We start from the raw sequence: 13,009 nt of genomic DNA on the forward strand, positions 1-13,009 counted from the left end.
ATTATTTCGCCAACAAACCTAGTAAATACCTCTGTGAGATATTAAAATCCTGTAAAACCTAAAAATAATATAAAAACCTAAGAAAAGGTTTAATTTAGACGCATAAACCTAAAATAGGTTCTAACAAGCAAAATAGGTTATTTTAGGCACTATAAAACTTCGGCAGTTGTTGCGCTTTTTAATGAAACGCTGATATAACTTGTTATTTCTTATTTACCTGCAAAGGAAAAAGTAGGTTAAAAACCTTAAATCCGAGGTCTAGTCATGATAGAAACTGGTTAGGCTTAGGGGGAACCACATTGGTGTGTTCCAAGCAGACGTCCGCCATACTGGTGGTCACCATATTGAATGGGAAGGGGGTGGTGATATATATGATGACACTGTTTTCTCACATCTTGAAAATGATACATTTGTTACAATCACGCAGTCGTAACTTTTTCCTGATTAAAGATAGGTTGAAGAAACCTTCACCACTGCATTTCTCGTGAAATTGTAGCATTGATTGATTAATTGATTTGCTTTATTTTGCTTTTTGTGCCACTTTTGGCTAATTTGCGAAGATGAGGATGAAATTGATCAATGGACACTCACAAACACCCATGCCCAAGCCGGGATGTGCTAACCACTCCGTCACGGGGGCCAGCTCAGTTCTCACGAATAGTAACAGTATTATATAAAATAGGGGTAGGTCAGGAGTCTTACAACTTCTGCTATCCCTCTCTGACTCAGAGTTCAGGAAAATGCAATTTCATAAGAAGAGAAGTTGCATCGGTTTCTGCCTCAGAAGATTGGTCCAGTCGTGCATCAGTAATTTTTGTTAAACGTGTTTTTAATTAAAATTTATTTAAATTGTACTTTTAAGAGAATGCAGCAACATGATGTTATATTTATCCTCTGCCAGAATTAGGTGAATAGTATGAAATTTAGGTCGAAGTTACAGCAAGAAATTAATATTATTTAGGAAATTATATTTGCCACAAAATTCCGCTATACTTGCAACAACTCTATGTTAAATAACAAGAACAAAACTTTCTGAATAAGAAATGTTTATCGTTTTGCAACCACAATTAATTTTATCCTTACTCTCTGAGACAGATAATTCTTAAGAGTTACTAGTACGATTATGGTGCACATTGTGCGTGCAGCTACAATAAATAGGAAATCATTTCTCGAACGGTGAACATAAATTCAGAGCTAGTCGCAAGATGAGTTGCTTCAACGTTGCATATCTGAGGATGGATTGGTAACAGTAGAACAGAGAATATGCGAAAAGGTGGCAAATCAATGATCAAGTGATATGCACTTTTTAAAAAAGTGATCATATCATTACTTAATAATAATTTAGTGGTTGGTGGTCCAGTAGAGAGTCTGACTAACAGGTGGAAGCCCCTCTAGGTGATTTCACACGAAAATTTTCGCAGAAATTTCCCTGTATGTAGCTGCTCAGTGGTTCATCCAGGTACGCCACCTGGTGGGTAAAGCAGGCCGGAGCTTGGGGCTGATCATATTACCTTCCCCCCACATTCCCCTCCCCTATGTTGCAAAGTACACTCACCGGCAACAAAAAAATGTTAAACCTAGATCCTTGAATACTCGCTTCCCAGCAATGCGTTATGTGTGTTGCGCAGTTCTATGGCGATGAGCCTACTTTAATAGCATCTTTTGAATAGGAAGTTCCGCTATAACCCGATAGTTAGCTTTACTTTTGAATACAAGTAACGTATTACTTTTAAAAACAAAGTAACTGTCAATCGTTGTTCTTGAAAACAAAGTAACTGTCGTTACTTTTGAAAACAAAGTAACGGTAAAGGGGTAACAGTAACAATAACGCGTTACGTTTTGGAGTAACTAACTTATTCAACTCTTTGAGAAAAGTTTATAGTTTTATGAACAACAGCTATTTCTTACATCATTTATTTATTTATTTATCTATTTTACCAAAGTTTCAGATACAGTACTGAATGATCATTATATACTGAAGCAGTAACAGCAGGAAGATTTAAAACAAGTTTCTGTTCCCTACAAAAGCAACAGAAGTTTAATTAACACACTTTCAAAATTATTAATTACACGTCGTCGCCTTGTAATCAAGGGGTCCCGGGTTCGATACCCGGTGCAGGTACATGGCACAGTGGTTCGGATCTTACTTTAAACTGTAGGTCCAGTTCCGATTAGCGTTCCTGTGCATAAAGTGGACTTAAAAGAACAAATCAATTAATCAATCATTAATTACAAAGCCGCATGCTGAAAAGAAGCACAGTAGCACTACACGAAACGTACTTCCGGTCGTCTCAGAGACACTTCCGGGAAATCTTGGCCACTCGGGTCGAACATCTCGGTCGTAAATTGTGGGAACAGCGTTCACAAAGCGAGCAGCTCAACAGGAGCTGATTGGCAGATCAACAACAGCGCCTCCCGAGATGGGAGACGATCGTCCTTGATAAGCAGACGTTATGTAATTTTTTTCAGATTTCCTAAGCTTCTACTATCATGCGAACGACAATGTCTACATGAATACCACGCGTTTCGTGCCAGGAATAAACCTGATGACTTAAGGAAACCAGAAACCATATAAAATAACTAGCATGCTAAGAACAAGATGGCCTGTTACGATATACCATGCTTATACAAGCAAAGGCCTCGATATGTTGTCGCTGAGATTCAGACGAGTGTGTTAGCTGAATGCTGGAAATCCATTATGAACGGTCAGGGTGGCATCGGACCAGTTCGCAGTTGCATTGAAGAGAGCTCGTAAAGAGGAGTTTTTCATATAGACATTCTTATTTCAGAGGGCAAGGTTCAGCGTGAGGTGTTCTGCCACCTAGCTCTTGCCATGGATTACATTTAAATTTAAATTTTTGATATGCGGTTACAGGATAATATACACTGGCTGACAAAAAAAGTGAAGCACCCAGAAGGAGTGGTCGAAGATTACCCCATTTCGGTATACATGCATACCATTGATGTGTGAATAAATGATCAGATGTACGCGGATCTGTAATGTGTAGAACGCCCACCAGAGGGCATTTGTGACGTCACTTCCTGTTGCTGATAAGGTGGGACCAGTCACCTGATGTGAGTCAGACAGTGCAGCACGAAGTTCAGAGAGGAAAACGAAGCACCGGCGATGCCTCGCAGACGCGTTAGACAGCCAATCCAGCAATTGACAGCATTTGACAGAGGCCGCATTGTGGGACTGCATGAGGTGGGTTGGTCCTATCGGGCAATTTCCAGGCATGTGGGCCATTCAGATGTCACAGTGGCCCGATGTTGGAATCAATGGGTACATGAGGGCACCCATGCATGTCGTGCAGGTTCAGGTCGACCAAGAAACACCACCCCAAGGGAGGACCGTCATATGGCGCTCCAAGCAGTGCGGGATCCCACAACTTCGGCACCCGTCATCCGAGAACATGTACTGGACACTCTACAACATCCTTAGAGTTCCCGCACAGTGTCTTGACGACTCGCATCCGCCGGATTCGGGTTCTACCGCCCCATGCGCCGGTTGCCGTTGACACCACAACACCGATGCCTGCCGTTGGTGTGGTGCCGTGCTCGGGAGGCGTGGACAGAGGACGAATGGCATTGCATCATGTTCAGTGATGAGTCCCGCTTCTCCATGACCTCCGATGACCATCGTGTGCGGGTGTGGTGGCATCGAGGGCAGAGGGCACATCCTGCCTACATTGTGGAGAGACACACAGGTGTGACCCCTGGCAACATGGTGTGGGGAGCCATTGGATATGCGTTCAGGTCACCTCTAATAGTGCTTCGGCAGACTTTGACGGCACAGCGATACGTCACAGACATTCTGCGTCCACACGTCGTAACCCTTATGGCACAGCACCCTGGGACAGTGTTCCAACAAGATAATGCACGCCCACACACAGCCCATGTGTCTATGGACTGCCTACAGCATGTTGAGGTCCTCCCGTGGCCAGCACGATCCCCGGACCTCTCCATCATTGAACATGTGTGGGATGACATTGGACGGGGACTCCGTCCTAGTGCCAACCTGCGGGATCTGGAGGAACAGCTGCAACACCCATGGACGAACGTGCCTCAGGAGAGGATCCAAAGGCTGTTTGACACTATTCCGAACCGCATAAGGGCATGCATTGCGACCAGAGGGGGTGCGACACCCTACTGACCTGGCGCCACCATTCCACCTGTAACTGCCAACGGCCTTGACTCTTGCATCCTATATTGTAATCAGTTCAATAAAGGTACATGGACTTTCAGCATATGTAGTTTCATTCACGTCCAACCACTCCTTCTGGGTGCTTAACTTTTTTTGTCAGCCAGTGTAAAATGTACGATTTAGCTACAGAATAGTAATCTTGATCAAATTATTGTAATAAATGCTATATGAAAAAATATATATAAAACAAAAATAGGGAAAAGACAAGTACATAAAAATAAAATTAAAAAAAAAAAGATATAGACAAAAAAACAACGTAAACATACAAGAGACATCATAGTATTTGAACACAATCTCTGCTCTGCTAAAAGGAAATTTATTTACTTCATTTTAGACTATTTTAGACACATTTGACATGCTTTTAGGTAGGACATTCCAGATTTTTGCCGCTAAAAATGACAACGATGACTGATATGCCTGTGTGTTGCAGTGTGGAAAATTAAATGTGAAATTGGTTCTTGTATGGTGGTTGTGCATACTGGCGGTGATCAGCATGTCTGCCACATACGACGACTTTGCTAGATTTAATAATTTTATACACAAGGCAATATGTATGAAGTAGTCGCCTACAGTACATATTCAGGATATTCTTATTTTTTATGAAAGTTAAATATGTTCACGTCTTGGTCGCATTTTGACATTTTCTAAACTTTACTTGCAAGGTTTTACTTATTCTACCAGAGTAAACTACGTCACAAGTTTTACTGGCCGTTTGGGACGCCACAAAATGCTTTCATTCCAATAATATATATATATATCATGAGATTCTCCTATCCCTGCCTACTTAACCTTCAACTTCCTAGGTGTAAAACGACTTAGTTTATGTTCCGAATATGTACGTCCTAAAATAGGTGACATGATGCATTTCCTGTCGGAAGAAATGGAGAATATTGTTTACCCACAGTCAACCTCGTAATATTACTCAATTTTAGAGAATGTCACCGTCTTCCGTATTGTGCAACTGTATAAGTGAATAACAATATCACATACTGTTTAGAACGATGTCACCTATGATGTGGCTTTGGGTTGGCCCACGGCCTAAATTACCCTGATAGCGTTACGGATAAGATTATACATCACTGTCACATATCATTTAAAATTCATAAACTTTAGTTTGAACACTTTATCGCATGTTTCTTTCTATCAAATATAATTAAAGAATTATGGAAAACGATTGGTGGCTATTGATATATAATGTAAGGAACTGTTTCAAAAATATCATGTTTATTACTTTGATTAGTACAAGAGATATGGTCGAAAAACTGAGATGATGATTAAAATCCAACATGGCTGACTCTCTTCATGATGGCGGATTTTCCTCGAGTGGGAAGGACACCTCACTAAGAAGCCACAGTGTTTCGTTTTATTATTTTATCCAAGCGCGAGGAACTATAAAATTATTTTTGAAACTTTCTTGTGGAGCCATTTTGCTGGGTAGGAAGGTGCGTTAAGACCATTTCACACTGGGCCACTGAGTAACGCCGTTCGATGAAGGAAGAAATGAAACAGAAATTTAATTTCATAATAATCACTTCCTGTCAAACATATCGTCTCATCATGACACTCTTGTTACAACAGTCAATGCCTCGGAATGGTTGTGTTGTGTAATCGATTCAAAGAAACCAATAGACAATAAATTGGCGTTGTTACTTCCAGTTCAGGGATAGCTGTTGTTCGTAAGTTTTTGTCCATGAGAAAACTGCATAATGCAAATTTCCTGCCAATCATTACCACAAATTGAGAGACCACGAGATAGTTTGGCATTGCCCTTTCTGAACTCTTGAGGAAGTGGTCTCATCATCGTGGGAAACGCCTTGTTCGATCATCTTAATTTCATGCTGGTAAGGCAAAGGGCCCTGTCCTTGATTGCCTAGTTCTGTGTTCAGAAAGAACCAGTGAATAGTGGCGCTGAAAAATCTTTCTTCAAATGTCGTCGTTCATTGTTGGTTCTTAAAATTCAATTATTTTTTATTATTTGAAGTAGGGTTACAATATTTTTACACAGTTTATCTTACTAAGCAAACAGCTTTTTGCCCTACATGAATTAATATGTTAAGCTATACAATTTTGCTAATTGTTTATAAATGTTTAAAAATGTATAAAATATAGAAAATTATAAGTGTACCTATATAATTGAAACACACATGAAATAGAAATTAAGTAAGTATATGCGAAGGAGAAAATGAGGTAAATGAGGCACGGTGTCAGTATTCATAGATTAACATCTTAATTTGTTGTTTAAATTTGGCCAAATTTATCTCCTTTCTCCAGGCTACAGGCAGTTGGATCCACGTCTTACTTGACAGCGATGATATGGATTTTGATCCGTATCTTCCCTTGTTACATTTTGGTACTCAGATACTATTGGTGTTATTAGATCGCAGATTTGGATATTGCATGTTACTACATATAATTACTTTGCCGCTTAGTAAGTGGTTGTGTGTGTGAATTGCCTTATGAATTTTTATTAGGAACGCATATTTTCACCTGGATTCAAGTGTGGGTAGTTGCAGTTCTTCTCTGATCGTTCGTGAAGTCGTGTGTGCTGTATTTCGTATACTACGAATAGCCCAATTTTGCATTTTTCTACTTTATTAGTGTTATTTATGTTAATCCCATAGAGTACAGAGGAACAATATTCAAGTAACGGTCCAATAAATTCTTTGTAGAACGCTAATTTGTGAGCAAGGTGTACATATTTGTAGACATATTGAAACTGTTTGATTCTAGGTGCTGCACGTGCACACATAATCTTCACATGTAAAAAGGATAAATTCTTATCTAGCTACATACCAAGATATTTTAGACTCTCACATGATTTTATATTCGAATTACCTATTTTAATATTGTCAACTTGCGTGATGTTATTGTTTTCCGTGGAATACTTGAGTCTTAGACTCATTCATTTTTAACATGTTAGATTGATACCACTCAAGAACTTCGGGCATGCTTCTTCCAATATTTGCAATTACTTTTTCTAATTTGTTAGATGCGCAGTATAGGAGACAGTCATCAGCTTATAGATACAATTAAACGCCAAATTTATTCCTTGCGATATCATTTACAAACATTTTAAAAAGTTTTAGGCCCAGAGTACACCGAGAGATACATTCAGACTGTTCGAAATCGAGTTGCCAACTTTTTTATCGATACTCCTATTGCGTAAATAGCTTTCAATCCAGTTGCATGCAGTAGCACAAAAAATTGAATTGCTGATATAATTTCTGTATTAATAACTTTGGTTGAACACTGTCGAATGCTTTACTGATATCTAGTGAAATTATGCCGATGTATTGCTTACCTCTAACATCTAGTACATGCCGCCAGTTATGTAACAGTTCATGCAGGAGTAATTATGTTGAGTAATTTTTCCTAAAAGGGAATTGTCTGTCAGTAAGTAGGTTGTTACAATGTAAGTATTGTTCTAATTGTTTATCTGTTACCTTTTCAAGAATCCGACTTAATGAGGAAGTTATCGATATAGACCGATAATTATTTAATTGCGTTGGGGACCCCCCCCTTTAAATATAAGTGTGACCCTTGCGTGTTTCCAGCTGTTGGGAAAGGTTCCGCTTTTTATGGATGAGTTAATTACATCGGTGAGAGGTTCGGCAATCCATGGAGCAAGCAGATATAATATGCGATTACTTATTCCATCGAAATCTGAACCCTTTCTGACATTAAGTTTTTGAAGAATTTTCAGTACGTTATCATGTGAGACGGGTGTAAAATTGAAGCTGGCTTGTCTAGATTGACTGGAGTTTTCAGTTTGTTTGGTAGTTTCATTTCTCTTGAGCGTTAAATCGTTTGTGAATGTATTCGATATTGACTTTCCGACATTAGCAAAGTGGTAATTCAGGACATTCGACACCCACGCAGCTTCGGTAATTATTTCATTATTGTGTTCAATACATGTGATTGATTGTTTTTTATTGTCATTTCCCGTTAAAGAACTAAAAATCTTGAATTTATTGTTGCCTGCATTTTTACCAGAATAGATCTGTTGAAGGAGATAATTTCTTTTCGCATCTTTTACTGTTTTCGTTACGTAGTTCCTTAAGGTCTTATATTGTTCCCACGTGTAATTATTATTGGAACTACGTGCTCGTTTGAACATCCGGTTCTTGAGTGATATCAATCTAAGAAGACCGCCAGTGATCCAGGGACGCTTTTATTGGCGCATAGACATCAAGAGCTTCGGTTATTAAAGACTGCAATTATGGTAACCAGCAGTAGCGTTTCCTCACCTTGAACACTAGCCGTTGGCAAAGAAGGGAAGTATTAACCCCCCGCCATTTTCTTTTCTGTAAAAAAAATATTTTCCGAGCGATGACTTACTAGTTTTTTTTTCAGTGCAGTATAAAGATGTTTTCCTTATTTACCACTCAAACTCATATCTTTCAACCTGCATGTGACTTACTTTTTCTTCTAGCAATTCTTAACCAAAACGTTGTTTATAATTGCCAGCAATCCTCCCTTGGCACGAAACTGACCACGATTTCACATAAAGAATGTTTTTAATTATTTGAATGATCATTGCAAGAAAATTTATTCATGTTACCTTACATTTTGGATCGTCACAGGCATCAGCAGAGGTATTGTTCTTCTGGAAGAACGCATGTGTAACTGAAAAACAAGGAAGAAATTTGGTTATTAATTTGATTCTTGAAAGTAAGAAGCCACTCGTAGGTGGACTAAAAATAACTTACAATTAGCAATATAACATTATATAACTATTGTATAATTATTTCCCTGCCAGTGATCAATAGGCTATATCATTTGCTCTTTTTCAGCTGTAATGCGTAAATCCAATGGTTCGTTGATTCCTATGGAGAGGGGGGCATGGACTACCAAGACAGAGTTCTTCCTGTCGGTCCTCGGCTTTGCTGTTGGGCTAGGCAATGTTTGGAGGTTCCCAACGTTGTGTTACCAGAATGGAGGAGGTAAAGTGTCTTAGAATAAGAATTTATTTGATGTGGTTGATTTTACTTCGCTTTTCTGCCACTTTTGGCTAATCACAAAGATGGGGATGAGTAATCACATGATGAAACTGATGTTGGGACACACAAGGAATACCCATGCCCAGGCGGAGTTTCGAACCCGGGTTCCCTAGCGCAGTAGTGCGCTGTTCTAACCATTCCGCCACGAAGGTCGGCTTGTGATGTTATAATGCATACGGAAGAAATTAATAGTAGTTTGGGGCCTCCCCAATGGAGAAGTGGTAGCGCTGTTGCCTTGTAATCAAGGGGTCCCGGGTTCGATACCCGGTGGAGGCACTTGGCACAGTGGTTCGGATCCCAGTTTAAACTGTAGGTCCAGTCCCGATTAGCCTTACTGTGCATAAAGTGGACTTAAAACAACAAATCAACAATCAACAACAACAACAATCAACAATGAAAAGTAGTTTGGAAAATATAATCAAACTTTTCAGGAGAATGGAATATGGCTAATGAAAATACAATACAAATAAAATTCGAATACAATAATGTCAAATATTAAGGACTAAATTGTTTTACCATTGACGTAGAGAGAGAGGGGGAAGGGGAAGGGGGAAGAATTGACATGGATTCACTACGATATAGTCTTGGTCCTAGTTTTATAGATCGTTTCATTTACTACGAACGACATTGGACAGTTGTTTTTTGAGTTTTTAAAGCCCACTTCATGCAGAGATAGGCTAATCGAGAGTGGGCTGACTGTTTAAAGTGGGATCTAAACTACTACGTCGCTCCACCGGGTATTCGAACTAAAAACACCTTTGATCATAAGGCGAGCCGTTGCCACTACGACACACGTATTACAATACAACATATACAAATAATATACTTTGTAGTTAATTAAAATTAATAGTATTGAGCTACGAATGATTTAATGTATAAATTATTATAAAATTATGGAAATTTTATTTTATATATATATATATATATATATATATATATATATGTGTGTGTGTGTGTGTGTGTGTGTGTGTGTGTGTGTGTAACTTTAAAATAGTGCAATTAAACGCCCAACCACAACAAAATTCTAATGAATATTTCCCGAACTATTTCAGGCGCTTTCCTCATTCCCTACGTAGTCATGATATTTACAATAGGTTTGCCAATATTTTTCGTGGAAATCGCCATTGGACAGTACACAAGTTTAGCACCAAACAAAGTATTCAGCAATATGGCCCCGATATCTCAAGGTAAGCAACAATTACGTTTATCCTAATTAAATTTCATTAATCAATTAAAATTAATAAATGGTACATAATAAGGAATTAAATATATGCCAGATCTGAAGAAATAGTCGAGGATATCCTTAAACCAAAAGTACAGAAATATACAGATATTGTACATTTCAATGCAAGTTGCAAAAATCAAGATGATATCTAGACTGTTCAGAAAATGCACTAAAGTCAAGAAATGCAATTTCATACCCGACCGATTTTTATGTTTATATTCTTATAAAGCAAACATCACAAACATGATATACGAGATGTTGAATCATTACTATTTACGCCTGTCCAATACAAAATTATACTTCTAACATTATTTTTAATTGATTCAGTATCACTTAAATGAAAGCAAATTAAAATCGTATTTTATGACTAATGTGCCTTTTCCCTAACACCCTACATACATAACTCTGCAATGAAACTGTTAATGGATACTGAATGACTCTAGGGTTCCATTAAGCTAAATAACTTTAAAAATATTCACTATATGCAACAACAATACCTTATGTACAAAATCATTGACTTTGGATATTCTTCCTAATGGACCTAATTATAATATTCACTTGATATTGTCATGTTCATAATAATTCTTTTCTGTATTTCACACATGAAAACCTAACATAATTACTGAAGATATTATATTTGTCAAGATAGCTCTTGGGTGCTTGAGACACATTAGAAAACTGGGCGAGCTATAGTCATACAGATCCATAAAAGTATTCTTATATGTAATTACAACTTCCACGAAAATCTAACTAAACGTAAGGTTTTTCAGAGTTCTTTGGCAAATTTCTGCAATTTGTTTGTCGAAAACGGAAGTCCTTACAGTTAGTACACTACTACTAGTAGTAGTAGTAGTAATAATAATAATAATAACAATAGTTAGATCACATTTGATAGCACAGAGAAAGTATCGTTACCGGCCATACCCGGATAACCTATCCTAAGCATTTCTCAATTCCCGAGAGCCCTATAAAAGAGGTTAACAATCTGCCTCAGGAGGAGAAGCCAACGAGAACACCAAGGATCGAGATCGGAGCGCGAGAGCACGACAGTGTCGGACGCAGAAAATTGACTATAGGCCGCTCAGAAGCCATGGGGCCCAAGCCGGGGCCTGTCCAGGGGCGAGACACCTCAGGCCAGCCAGCGGGACCAGCGTCCAGGCGATCCCGAGATAAGTACCTACTCCTTCATGGTGCTAATCCTTTCACCCCTAACTTCTACCTTTCATTATTCTATTGGAGTGCTGTAGCTTACGAAATAAAACTCAATCAACTATTCAATTTGTGTTACGTTAATTTAACTGCTCTACCTCTGACTAATCGCCCGTTGGTCAAGGGGTCCTACCCTCAAACACAGAGGGTGAAATCCGGTACGACTAAGGTTTTAACGGCCACAATTGTGTCTCCAGGGACCAGCCCTCGGACAGAACCTTAGCTCGTAACGGTATTTTCACATGTGGATAGAATGGCTTCTAATGATTTGATTTGTCTTTCAGGTATTGGATACGCTTCTCTCCTAGTGAATTTGTACATGGCTTTGTACTACAACATAGTTATCGCTTGGAGCCTGTTCTACTTATTTGGGTCCTTTTCAACTAATTTACAGTGGGCCTCTTGTACAAACTCATTCAATGGCCCTGGTAGGTATTGAAGATGCAAACATACCAATTGCCTACTATGATTAAGAAGATGTTTAACTATTAACATTCGCCGAAAATGTTCTCTTGTCATCTTGGAAATTTCAATTTTCACTACCAGAAATGTTTCCACCCTACCCACTATGACCATCTTTACCATTCTCGTACTTGTCCATATTCTTCAGTAGAGTTATCATTAAAATTTCGAACGATACTATTATTCGTTATGAGTGGTGAAAGAATTATTTCTTATAACCTTATAATTTATTTTGAAGGAATAATATTCTTGAACATTATACACAAATATAATTGTAACCTATAATGTGCTTAACGTAATAGATTTTGTCTCATTGTCCTAGGACTTACCAGAGCTGAGATAAAAAATTTACCGCTGATACTTACGAATAGAAATAATGACGCGCGCCATGATAAAAAACAAGTCCGCCATCTTGAAATTAGTGATAGTAAAAATAAAATAACAGCGGTTCTGAACTGTCAACATATGAGGCTCACCCCGCACAAAAATATATATATTTTTAAAAAATGGTCAAGGAACCAATATATTTTTTTCTGTACCACTAAATGTGGATTGACCCAAATGCGTGTGATTTTTTTTTCAAAAAATTTCATACATGCAAATCTTATGAAAATAATGGGGAGTGGCAAATTTTACATTTTTGTGAATTGATTTCATTGATTAATTTTGATTAATCTAATCGCAAAGATGAGGATGAATGGTGATGAGATGAAATGGGTGAAAGGACAATCACATTCAGGAAAGGACAGCACATAACACGAGGCCCACGGAGGATTATAGTGGCCGTGAGTGGAGACGCCAGAGCCTCGCCAGTTTGCAAAATGCTGCCCACTGTCACTACATGGAAGGGAGATTGACGTTTGGGTGTCTTCACAAAGTGTAACCCTTTACACCCCTGTTTTGACTTGG

General features: G+C 38.5%; 1 protein-coding gene across 2 annotated transcripts in view; it reads left to right on the top strand.

The window, feature by feature from the left end:
• The window catches only part of LOC145987779 (sodium-dependent proline transporter-like), a 106,833-nt gene that overhangs the window by 50,394 nt on the left and 43,430 nt on the right, over positions 1-13,009 (top strand). For both annotated transcript variants that reach the window (XM_083122465.1, XM_083122466.1), the window contains exons 2-4: positions 8,998-9,147; positions 10,257-10,391; positions 11,923-12,066. In XM_083122465.1, coding sequence (XP_082978591.1) covers positions 8,998-9,147; positions 10,257-10,391; positions 11,923-12,066 — 429 coding nt within the window. The remainder of the gene's footprint in view (positions 1-8,997; positions 9,148-10,256; positions 10,392-11,922; positions 12,067-13,009) is intronic.

Source organism: Lepisma saccharinum, chromosome 5, assembly GCF_977018435.1.
Source record: "Lepisma saccharinum chromosome 5, izLepSacc3.1, whole genome shotgun sequence".
NCBI classification, from domain to species: Eukaryota; Metazoa; Arthropoda; class Insecta; order Zygentoma; family Lepismatidae; genus Lepisma; species Lepisma saccharinum.